This window comes from Cyprinodon tularosa, unplaced genomic scaffold (genome assembly GCF_016077235.1).
Source record: "Cyprinodon tularosa strain WSP-4 unplaced genomic scaffold, ASM1607723v1 ctg493, whole genome shotgun sequence".
In the NCBI taxonomy this organism is placed as follows: Eukaryota; Metazoa; Chordata; class Actinopteri; order Cyprinodontiformes; family Cyprinodontidae; genus Cyprinodon; species Cyprinodon tularosa.
Window position 1 is genome coordinate 315,046 of NW_024039222.1, and position 12,455 is coordinate 327,500.

Genomic DNA, 12,455 nt, shown 5'->3' on the forward strand with positions numbered 1-12,455 from the left:
CTATATCCTCAAGTTTTATTAACTGGGAAACAGAAAATCACTATTCATATAGAGTCAGATTGTGATCGAGGAAAAAAAGAGGAAAAAACATCATATTAGCATATTTCTTTATCACCAAAACGGGTGGTAAATTTGCAGCCCTAGCAAAGACAGACAGGGGGCCCTCTGAATGGAGAAGAGAGCAGAGTTCGCTGCTTTTAGATGTTGTCTCCAAAGTCTCCAGTAGCAGAAAAAAGTCTCTAGATTTGGCGCTAGGAGCTTTTTAGAAATCAAAGTGCTAGAGGGGTCTGAAAAGTGGCTAAATATAGCGACTAAAGCGCTAAGTTGGCAACACTGCTCTTTGCATGGTTTGTTTTCAAATGGTTTGCTGCTGTCTGTTTGGACCTTTCTGAACATGTGCAGCAAATGGACTGATCCAATATGGTGGACACTGAAGGGGGGGGCTGAGACACACTTAATATTATCAGTGTTCTGATGGCATTTTAGTAAAAGAAGTTTTATCAAAAACATAATGTTCACAAATAAGGAATAGTTGTATTAACCATACATGGAAACAGAGTTTTATGGGGCCCCCAGGAACTTGGGGCCCTTGGCAACTGCCTAGTATTGCCTAATGACAGAGATGGCAAAAGTACTCACTTTCCGTACTTAAGTAAAAGTACAGATACTTGTGTTAAAAAATACTCTGGTAAAAGTGGAAGTACTGATTAAACTTCTTTACTCAAGTAAAAGTAACAAAGTACAGGCTTGTAAATTTACTTAAAGTCTAAAAGTAAAAGTAGAAACCACTTTTTTCATGCCGTTGCCTACATTTTAAATGGATGTCTGCCAATAGGACTAGATCTCCGTTGTGTTCATTTTCAATCATCTCGTCGTCCATGCTACTATGCTAACGCCACCGCCACCAAGCTGCAATGATTTGCCGCCAATGAATACCGCCAAATCTGTCGATTCATCTTGTAGTGGTGCGTCAAATGCAACGTAGATTCCCATCCAATTAGATTGAATTTGGTATTGATGACGTGAAAAATAATAACGGTAACTCCATTGAAATGATTCAAAACTAAAGTAACGAGCCAATTTTTTAAAATGTAGAAAGTACAGATATTTGTGTAAAAATGTAAGGAGTAGAAGTAAAAAGTCGCCATAAAAATAAGTAGTAAAGTAAAGTAAAAATATCAGAAAAATCTACTTGAGTACAGTCACGAAGTATTTGTACTTCGTTACTTCCCATCTCTGCCTAATGATAAATCCCTCACCATCACCTATAGTAGCAAAGTCATAATAAATTTATGCAGACCAGCATTGGTAAACGAGCGATTTTAGAAAATCGAATCCAAAAACTCTGCCTGGTTGAAATAAACACCGGATATAAACCAGAGGAAGCCCATATATGGAGATGGGTTCACATCCGGTTGGTATGCATTATTCATCATTGTTCCCGACTTAAAAGGAAAGAAGGAAAGAAATGCCTGCAATTGCTGATTTTAGATTTTTTTAATAGGCTACGTATGCCTTTGAATGTATTGATTTTAATGATTGTCTTTTTACTCTGTTTTTAATGTTATGGTCTTTTAACCTTGTTTTAATTTTCCCTTTTTTTTTAAATGTAGCCCTTTGAGATTTGAAGTCAAATGTAAAGTGCATTACAAATAAAATTCATTACTATTATTATTAAAGGATCCAAAAACAGACAGGAGACGAATGATATCTGGACTTCATTAACCTCCAAAGACAGATGGATTAGAAAGAAACAGAGGAGTGATAGAGACCACAGCAGAGAGAAAACTGGAAGATCTGAGAAAGGAGAGGATGAAATGTTGACTGGAGCGCAGAGAGATTTATTACTGACGGAGGACAGGTGGTCTGTTCAAGTGAATATCTGTTTTATATTCCAGCTTTATGCATTTCTTTCTTCCTCAATTTTCACGAGGTATTTTTTCCCCTAAAATGGTCTTAAAATTCAAAGCAACTCTGCGTTTTAGCATCAGTTAAACTTATTGTGTAAATAAGAATTATACCCATCAGACTCCATAATGCCTTAAGTGATGCACGATATTAGGATTTTGGCCGATATCCGATATGCCAATATTTTAAAACTCATTTAGCCGATAACCGATACCGATGTTAAAGCTGGACAAAAATAAGTAGTCATTGAAAATAGCAGTTTTGTTATCCATTTCTGACACTTTGAAAAATAATATACTCAAATATATTTTCATATGCTGATATCAAACTGATTTTTAAAAACGCGGTATCGATCTATTTTACTTTCAAAATCACGTGAAATTTCATCGTTCTATTACAAACTCTCGTGATATTTTGCAAATTCTTGTGAGATTTTGTTAGTAAAATAGATCGATACCGCGTCAATATATCGACATATAAAAATATGGCAACATTTCGTGAATTTTCGGGGGATTTCGTAGCATAACGATGACATATAGCAATATTTCATTAGTAAAAGAGATTGATATGGTGTTTTTAAATGGCAATATATCAGCATATGAAGATATTGGGATATTTTAATGGATCAATATTTTTTCCCTCGTCTTTAGAAGTTTTTAAGTCTGTAAAAAAGAAGTTTTTGAGGAAGAAGTAGTATTTTTTTTTTTTTTAGACTTTAGAAACTCAGAAGCTGATCAAATATCGTGTTAAATATCGGTGGGGTGGCCCATGTCCGATATTCAGTTTTAAGGCCGATACCGATAGGGGGCCCATTATATCGTGCATCCCTAAAATCTGACTATCAATCATTAAAAAATAAAAGAGAACAGTTTTCTCCTAATATAAATCTTTAAGCATCTTGTTAATTTCTCTAGAGACGCACAGGAAGAGTTCTTTTTTAAATGATTTTATGAATAAGAAAAAAGTGACATGTTATCATTTGACCTGCCGATTACTGAGCTGAGCTAACGAGGGAGAAACAGTAGACAGATCTGTGAATCACTGCTTTACATCAAAACCCATCAGTGTCACCAACCATTTATAAAACTATTTTTTAATTCCTGAACAACTCAAAGCCGTAACAAACCACAGCAGTAATCACCCTCACTCATGGAGGCGCCTCAGTTGTGGTTTTAAAATGTGTTTTTGAGCAGCTAAATTGAAACAATACACACATTTGAATTTTAAATAGCTCTGTGATTTGTTGAAGATGTCAAATTGGTGAGGAGAATATTTTAGTCTATTTTTGTCTGTAAATGTGAAGCATCTGAAAGGCTGGGGCCTAAAAGGGGGTGATTCTAACCGGGGTCTAAAAGGCTGAGCAGAAAAAAAACAAAAAAACAAAAACGTCTGCTTGGGGAAACTCAGTTATTATGAGCAGGAACTTTATGATCAATCTGTATTCCTGTAGTTTGAAATTAAATGCATTAGTTTGGGAAAAAAAAAATCAATAAACTAAAACTGGATTTAAAGGTGATAGCTATAAGTTAAACCCCTCCCAGCCAGTAAGTGGCGCACTTGCGATTGCTGGGGTTCCGTAATGTTTGCCAGCTGGTTGCCAGGTCTGCTAATATTAATGCTAACAAATTAAACCAACAAGGGTATGCGGATTTGCTTCGCATATCCATCTGTAAACCTTCCTTTGAAGTAATTTTGGGAAGGGGCGAAAATACTGGTTAGCTGATTGGCCTATGTTGGTGAGAGACGGGCCAAATAAACCAATCAGATCAACGAAGCATATGACGTACTAACAGAGCGACGACGAAGAGGAGCCAATTGATAGATCAAACTCTTGCCGAAACCAGTCGGGAGAAGAGCAAAAACATCTTTTCCTCTGAGAAAAGCCTCCAGAGCAGTGTTTTGCTCTTCTTTCAGTGAAGAAATACTCTGTAATTCCCATAAAACTTGCTCGATAGCCACGCTAACGCTAGTTTCATCGGCTGAAGCCGCCATGTTCTTTAGACTGAACTGTCGCACTTCTCGTTGCGTCACACCTCAACCCGCCTCAAAGCCAACGCTGATTGGACGTTCGTTTGGTGAACGGCTCCAAATTTTCTTTAACGGAGAGTCTCCAGACTGATCTGCGAATGAAATCTTAAAAGCTCGCGAGATCAGGACGGTCTCACGAGGCTAAAGTTCAGTTGCCACACGTGCTCCAAACCTTAACTTGAACTTCACCGTAGTTTTTCTTCTTCTATGATTTTATTTTAGGCTTAAGCCTGATGAGTGTAAAGGGCTGGTTATCCTCCCGCAGTAGTTTGTCGCAGTGAGCTTGTTGCAGGTATGATGCAGACATTTTTGATTTATACCCAATTTTGAAGCGTGGTCTGCGCTGTTATTCCACGCGACAACGCCAGAGGAACAACCAGGAACCAGCTGTGGGTCTAGATACGGCCGAGGCGGTGAGGAAGTGGAGGCAAGTTTGTCCGACAACGGGGGACATGAGTGCGAAAAAGAGCGGGATCTAGGTGGAAAAAGGGTCCCAGCGCACCTCGCTCTTCTAGCTTCAGAAGTCGTTTTTCGCAATGGTTGTGAGGTACCAAACAGGAAATACGCATAGTGTAGATGTAGATTTGACCAATAAAAGGGCCTCCTGTTTGCAGCACTGTCTGTGGTCGCCTACAAGTTGGTTGAGGTGCAGTAGAGTGTCTGCGAAGGGGGCGGGGACGTCTCCGCGTTCACCGCGACACCTAGACAGACGACCTAGTTTGGAAGTATAAATCAGCCTTACGGCTGAGAGGAAGCCCTTTCTTAGCTCTATCACTGAGCTACTAGAGCCCCATTTCCACTACCCTTTAGAAACCGTCGGTCCGAGCACGGTAACCGAGGTAACCATTGAGTGTAAATGGTACGCAGATCTGAACCAGACCGCGCCACACACAACCGAACCGCGCTAAACTGGGACTAGTTCATCAGTAGGGCTCTGAACGGTTCAGTTCTGGCACGGTTCTCATTAAACAAAGAGCGCTTAAGCAGACCGAGTCATCTCCTTACAGTTAATCAGGAAATTTCAGACATTCATAAAAATGTAAGAAGTATACTTATCCGACTAGAGCAAAGGATTATTGGCTTACCTGCACTGGCTATCAGCTCTTTGGCTCGACTGTGGGAACAGAAAACATTCAGGTGATAAACATGAAAACACACCGTTAAAGAACAGCAGAACGTATCCCTTATTCCTTGACTCCAATACAAGATGATATCTGTGCAAATCCTCTTCTGGAAATAAAAACCTAATGCTACATTCAGACCGGACGTGATAGAAGCAGCAAAAAAACTTCTGCTGCTTCATTTCTGCTGCTTGTCCTCATTAAGGTCAGCCGTCCGTTAAAGTGTGTCCAGATGCGTCTGCTGCTCCTGTGTTCAATACCAGAGAGCGGCTTTGCTATATTTGCTGTGATCAGCGAGTAAAAAGTATTTTGAATATATTTCTTGGTGGAGGCAGTCAGTTTATCCAGATTACCATCCTGCCTTCAAAGATTATTTCTCTGCGGGAGCCGCTCAGACCCCCACATACCGGCCTACTTGCAAGATGAAATATTTAGATTGTGCCTTTTCTCTGCTACATATGAATAATTTTAGAGAAATCTTGTGCCAGTCTTTATGCTGGAATATTTTAGGTAGGGGGGGGCAGAGCAGTTGCCTCCTTACTCTAGACCAGAGGTCTTCAACAGGGGGTCCGTGACCCCTAGGGGGTCCACGGAGGTACTGAATGGGGGTCACGAAAGTGTTGGTTGATTAGACTATTTATTATATTCCCCCCTGCAATTTTTCCAACTAATCAAAATGTCTTTAAATCCACATTAACATGAATTCAACAGACTGTCGTAAACAGATAAATGGAGGCAGAAGATGTCTTTCAGTCATCAATGCCAGGGGTGGTTCTAGACCAAATGTACCAGGGGGCCAGCAGGGGGCCAGCGTGTTTTCATGGAGTAACAAAAAAGCATGAAATAAAAAAAAAAGCAAGGTATATATTAAAAGAGCTGCATAAAGTAACATTTCTATTCAATTAGGTTTAATTGAAATTCTATGTCTTAATATACATTCAGAATTTAGAAATTTTACATATTTTTGACTTAAAGCTACAGTGTGTAATTTTCAGCGACATCTAGCGGTCAGACTGCAGACCGCAGCAACATGAACATCTCCCCCCCACCGCTTCTCCCCCCCAACAGTACGGCGAGCGTTACGGGACAAAATTTCTTCCACGACGTCCACATCACCTACCTTCTCAAGTGATGAGGTTTGTTTACATAGATAATTTTACAGATAGTATTTCATTAGTCTGTGTAGGGTATAGATTTCATGTAGACTTAAGATAATAAATATACCCGTTATTTTTTCTACATCGTTGTGACGTTTTGGTGAGCTGCTTTGCATGGTGATATAAACAGACGAAGTAATTGTAGTCATTAGTTTAACAGCGAGATTGTGTTCGCTGGAAGAATATATATTCCCCGTTTACAGAGTCCAAGTCATTTTGGTGGCACGGGGGTTACAACGCGAGGAAGAGGGAGAGGACGAGGGCGAGGGCAGGGAGGCCGTGCAGCCAGGGCCAGGCGAGAGAGGGGAGCCAGCGGGGTGAGAGCAGAGGAGGAAAGGCTTGAAGATCTCCAAAGGAGCCGGAGAGAAGTAACCGAAGTATATATCCAGAAAATTATTTTACAGAAAATTACTGAATCATTACCTGTGAAACGTCAGGGACGTTGCTGAATAAGTATACTGGAGAGGAACAGCATCATCACGCCGCAGCATGTTATTGTTTTAGACAGGTCTGAGCATCCTGTACTCCAAAAACTGCAGTGATATTAGACAATTGTGTGTGTAGGATTAATTACCTGTCCAAGAGAAAACTGGCAACTTGAGCGTCACTTTGAAAACCTTTTTCCTCCATCAGTGACTTCCATCGTGTAAATGCCGTGCCAATGTTGATCCGTGTTTTTTGCCGTTTCTTGTCACGCTTGCGTTTATTCTCGTCGTGTTTCCGCTTCTTAGATGACGGGGGTTCGGTGTCCGCCGCTTTTCGTTGTGATACAGAGTAGGCATGATCCTCCATTCGTCTGATGTTTGGCCACACAGTGCCAAACAGTTTGCAAAGTCACTCACGCCTGCCGCCTTGTTCACCTTTCTTGTTACTGAGGCGCAGTATACCTGCTTCTTCTTCTTCTTCTTTGGTTTCAGGCAGACTAAACGCTTCTCAGGCATAATACTGCCATCTACTGTTCAGTACCGTCTCAGTTCATCTCTCTCAACTTGCCGTAGTTATTTTTGAGCGTCATGGGAGATCTCGCAATCGCTAGTTTGTTGCCTCTGCGCTTGCCGTAGCGCAAAGATGTCAGCCTCCATGGCTGCGAGACCCGCTCCTATGTAATTATAAATAACGAATTCTAAGGCAACGCAAATATTATGGTTAAAAGGCTGAGCTCATAGGTGATGATAAATAACATAGTTATGTATAATATATTAAATTTCTGACTTTATATCCCTGTAATTATTACACACTGTAGCTTTAATTTAAGTTCAAATTACCCTTTTCTATAAAATCTGAATTAGAACTCAAGAAATATTGATAAATTGAGCCGTAAAAATTAGAGCAATTTGTTTTGAAAAGAAAAAAAAAACATCTACCAGATGAAAACTGGGATCCTATCTCAATACCAATGAAGCCATCACCTTATTGTTTTATAAATAATTAGTAAAACAGAATTTGTAAAGTGTTATGTCTTCAGTACAGGGGCCAGGACATGATCTACAGGGACACTGGCCCCCGTTGGCCCCCGTCTAGAACCGCCCATGATCAATGGACACACAGGAGCTCTTTCAAGCTGGGCACCGTTTCATTCACAACACCTGTCCCATCAACCAGGAATCAGAAATACTTTAATAATCCCAGGGAGGGATTACTTTAGTTACATTACTCCATCTGTAATAGAGTGACTAGAGGACCACAATATATATATATAATTAGGGGGACGCCGCTCCATCTAACCATCAGTTTGGGGTCCTTGGCCAGGAAGATCCCTGCTCTAGACAAGGGTGAAATATAGATAACATGCCTTCTAAGGTGCTTAAGGCTCCCTAATGCCATGAACAGAAGACAGATGTTGTGAAAGTTTATGTGGCCAGTGAAAGATATGTTAGCCTAACAGAGAATGTCCTTGATGAACTGAAGTTGTTTTCCTCCAAATGTTCGTGTTTGAGGAAGTTCTTTATGCAGGGGTGGGATGGTCACCACGGAGAGTGGGTGCTGGGATTTAGACAGAATAAACGTGTGTGCTGGGCTTTCCCCAGTCAGAGCTTTTTTCTCTGTCTAAGGGTGTAAAATAAATTTTAACTTTCTCTTGCAAGACTCTCAGTTTCTCCACAACTTCACAACTGTCACTTGGAATCCCCAGCAGTGGCTACCTCATTCCTGGTTGCCTGTTGGGGGTTTCCAGCTACAGTTTGTGGCAGATGGAAGTAGATGTTGGGGTTTTTCATGTTCGTAATCCAAACTGCAGGCACCAGGATAATAAAAGCAGACATATTTTGGCGTCAGTTTTCAACAGTCTCTATGCCAGCTCCCAGATCAGCTTCTCTGATCGGTTGATGTGGCACGTCGAGCAGCAAAAATTAAATGATTCCAACTCCAGCTGCTGCTGTATGTGAAGCATGTCACGCACCTCAGATGCTCAGAATCTCATGAGGCGCTGCTTCAGCTGCTGAAGGACCTTTTGATGCGCCTTGATGGGCGTCAACCTTTTGACTTTGCATGTAAACCAGCTGCTTCTGCTGCTTCTATCGAGTGCGTTCTGAATGTAGCATTATTCAACGTTACACTTGCAATCAGTGTCGTGATGGAGCCATGCGGAAAAGTGAGCTTGGAGACTGTTAGGTTAAAAAAAATTGTGAGTTCATATAGGACAAAAAATGAATCTCACACACCAAGGGATTTTCAAACACAGCTTCCTGCAGGAGGAGAAAGGCTGCCTGCTCACACTTCAGCACTTTTCTGCCCCCCACCAGAACAGCAGAGTCTTTTATTAACAGATCACAAGCAAATGGGTGGGTCTTAGGACAGAAGACCCTGTAATGATTATCTAGCTGGATGCAGGTCATAAAACAGACCTTCTTAAAGGCCCCGTACACGAAGTCAAAACGAACACGAAACGCTAATATTTTCCAGAACGTTTGTCGTAAAGACGGAGACGTAAAATAAATGTGATCGTCCACACGAATGCATGAAAACGCTGCAAAATGTATGCCAGGCCTGTAAGTGGCGCTGTGGTGCCAAAGCAAAAATAGGCGACGAAATGTTGGGCATGCGCACTAATATTTATACATGGTTGCCCTGCGGGTCCATTTTCGTGGTTCAGTCAAATTCAGGTGCTGAACTATGTGGTCGATATTGCTCTGTTCTTCCTGGAGATATTCCAGAAGAAGAAGATTCTGTTGTAAGCCCGACAGCAGGGTGAGTAGCATGAGCAGCAACCATTCAACACAGTACGGCGCCATTGTTGTTGTGATACTGTCGCGCATGCGTGTTTAGAGGCGACGCTATGACGCATGCGTGTAAAAAAAAAAAAAATGCGGTTAGAGCTTAAAGATGGAAACGCGAAAACGGCGTTTCAAAATCTTCCCACTCTGAAGGCTTAATTAAAAAAAAGATCGTTTACAGACCCCCGAAACGCCGGCTTTGTATGGATGAGAGGCTGGTTTGGTGAAAAATTTGTGCGTTTAGGCCAGGGTTCGACTTCGTGTGGACGGGGCCTTAATGACCAAAGTGAAATGACCCTGAAATAAACAAAATTACCCCTCCTGACTGAATCACAGGACAGAATGTAGCATCTCATATCTTCAATGTTTCATATGCACACACATTAACTTTATAATCATCATTGAATAAACCTAACAGAGACGATGCAGTGCTCCTCACCTCTCCAGGCTGGGCGAGCGGCTCAGAAGGTTAGCTGAAGACGCCGCCTTCTTGTCCAGACGTTTCCTCTGTCTCTCAGGGTTCACCAGTTTCTCACTGTTTCTACGAACCCTAAAGCAGCAAACGGCAGAAATAAAGGATCAGCGTTCAAGTTCGGAAAATCGGACAAAAATTCCAAGAGCAGAAGCTGAATTTTCCCACACAGAGTGCATGCAAGAGGCAAGATGCTACCGGCATGACCGACGCAAACAGAGAAACGAGAAGGCCAGCTGCAATTTGGTTTCATTGCACACTTCATTTTCATGCAGTTAAAACAAAACATGTTGGATAATCACTTGTTAGAAAAACTCAAAGAGAAGATTTGTTGCTAAATAAGCATCAGATTAAGGTAGATTTGTAGAAAGATAGGATGTTAAAGCTTTTAGTTCCTGCTATCCAGCTTGAAGTTTGTTGTATATATATGCTAACACAGTAGCGGGACCACATGCTAGCATGTTTTGAGCTGTTACCTATAAAGTTATTAACCTGACTCCGCCAGATGGATTTGCTCCGCATATCCATCTGGAAACCTTCCGTTGAAGTAATTTTGGGAAGGGGCGAAAATACTGGTTAGCTGATTGGCCTATGTTGGTGATAGACGGGCCAAATAAACCAATCAGATTAACGCAGCATATGACGTACTAACAGAGTCAGGCCAGGGTACTAACCAGTCAGGAGAAGAGCAAAAACCTCTTTTCTTCTGAGAAAAGCCTCCAGAGCAGTGTTTTGCTCTTCTTTCAGTGAAGAAATACTCTGTAATTCCGATAAAACTTGCTCGATAGCCACGCTAACGCTAGTTTCATCGGCTGAAGCCGCCATGTTCTTTAGACTGAACTGTCGCGCTTCTCGTTGCGTCACACCTCAACCCGCCTCAAAGCCAACGCTGATTGGACGTTCGTTTGGTGAACGGCTCCAAATTATCTTCAACGGAGAGTCTCCAGACTGATCTGCGAGTGAAACCTTGAAAGCTCGCGAGATCAGGATGGTCTCACCAGGCTATATAGTTATGACTATTATTTAAAAATTGGTTTAAAAAACTAACATGAAATTAGCATTAATGTGCTTTCTGATCCACTTTTTTTTTTGCAACAATGTGACCTAGAAGTTTTTTGTAACAACTTTCCTCGTGTACGCTAGACCTGGGCCCTTTATCGTACATCGCTAAAAACTGAGCTAATCCTTCATTTCCAGAGTCATTGCCCTTAGCATTATTTTATTTTTCTTTCAATTATTTGTTTAGAAAAAGATTTCTGAAGAGTTATTGACTGATTAGTCAAATGATTAATAAAATATTATTTTACTAAATAATCTCTTATTTAATTGTCAATTTTCTCCCAATCTACTACAACACTGTGTTACACTGGAACGTTTGTCAGCATGAACTGAACTCTTTTGCTTTGTTAATTCAATATGATGATTAAATAAGTTTACAGAACGGGTGACACAAATGTTAATAAAAAAAATACTTTACATGATTTTGGCTCCTAACTTAACCTTTTTACAATCTAAATGTGCCTAAAAGTGTTTTAATGCATTGAAATTAAACATTTAAAGATGTTTAATTTCTTGTTTTATTCTCCATGGCGACTACAGCCACTGATATAACCATAAGAATGATAAAAAAACACTGTCCCAGGTGGTGTTCTGTGCATATATAACTGAATTAATGTTTTATTGTTTACAGAAAACTGCCCCAAACAATGAAAGTAGGGCAATTTAACTCCTGTTCAGTTGAGTAGCGTCCATCTTGAACGTGGAAGTCGGGAACCATCGTGTAGCATCGACTTTCTGACTCATAATTCTGATTTAAATCGCAGTATTGGTTGAATTATTACAACTTGGAATAAAAAAGAAAAAAAACTTTTGAACCTTTTAATATTATTTATATATACTTTGTTTTTCTCACACTTTTGTTTTTGATTTTTGTCACGATTTTATTCTATTTTCTAAGCCCCATTTTCTAGCCTTTTAAAACAATGCAGCGATCGGTCCGAGCACGCTAACCCCGATAACTGTTTAGTGTACATGGAACGCACAACCGAACCTGGCTCTTATAGCAGACTGCGTCATCTCCTTACAGTCAGCCTCCGTAATCATGAAATTTCAGACATTCATAAAATCCTGGCTTCCCCCTACCGCGCAACACGATTTCAAGAAATTATTCTGATTAGCAGAGTGATGGACCTCAACGTCTGTCATCGTTTCGTGCGTCTGTAAGCCCTGATTACACTATCGTTTATCATATCCACTAGGGGTGGAACGGTTCACTAAATCCACAGTTCGGTTCGATTCACGGTTTTGTGGTCACGGTTTTCGGTTCGTTTCGGTATATGTTGATTGTTACACCGAAATCCGATAAAAATTTATGAATTTAATGAAAAAATCCCCAAAAATTAATGAATTGTAATTATTTTTAATGATCCGTGGAAACCCTGGATCATTTCCGCATGTTTTGCTGCTTTGAATTTAATCATCTGGCGCATGCTCTCTACCATCTCCAAGGAACTCAGAGCGGAGCGGACGGGAGCCACAGTGGAGGCTGTAGGCTTTG

At 40.7% G+C, this 12,455-nt stretch overlaps 1 protein-coding gene across 2 annotated transcripts in view; it reads right to left on the bottom strand.

Annotated features, from left to right (window-relative positions):
* eml3 (EMAP like 3) overlaps positions 1-12,455 on the bottom strand; it is a 135,236-nt gene that overhangs the window by 73,585 nt on the left and 49,196 nt on the right. For both annotated transcript variants that reach the window (XM_038302526.1, XM_038302527.1), the window contains exons 5-6: positions 9,866-9,976; positions 5,022-5,050 (exon numbers count right to left, since the gene is read on the bottom strand). In XM_038302526.1, coding sequence (XP_038158454.1) covers positions 5,022-5,050; positions 9,866-9,976 — 140 coding nt within the window. The remainder of the gene's footprint in view (positions 1-5,021; positions 5,051-9,865; positions 9,977-12,455) is intronic.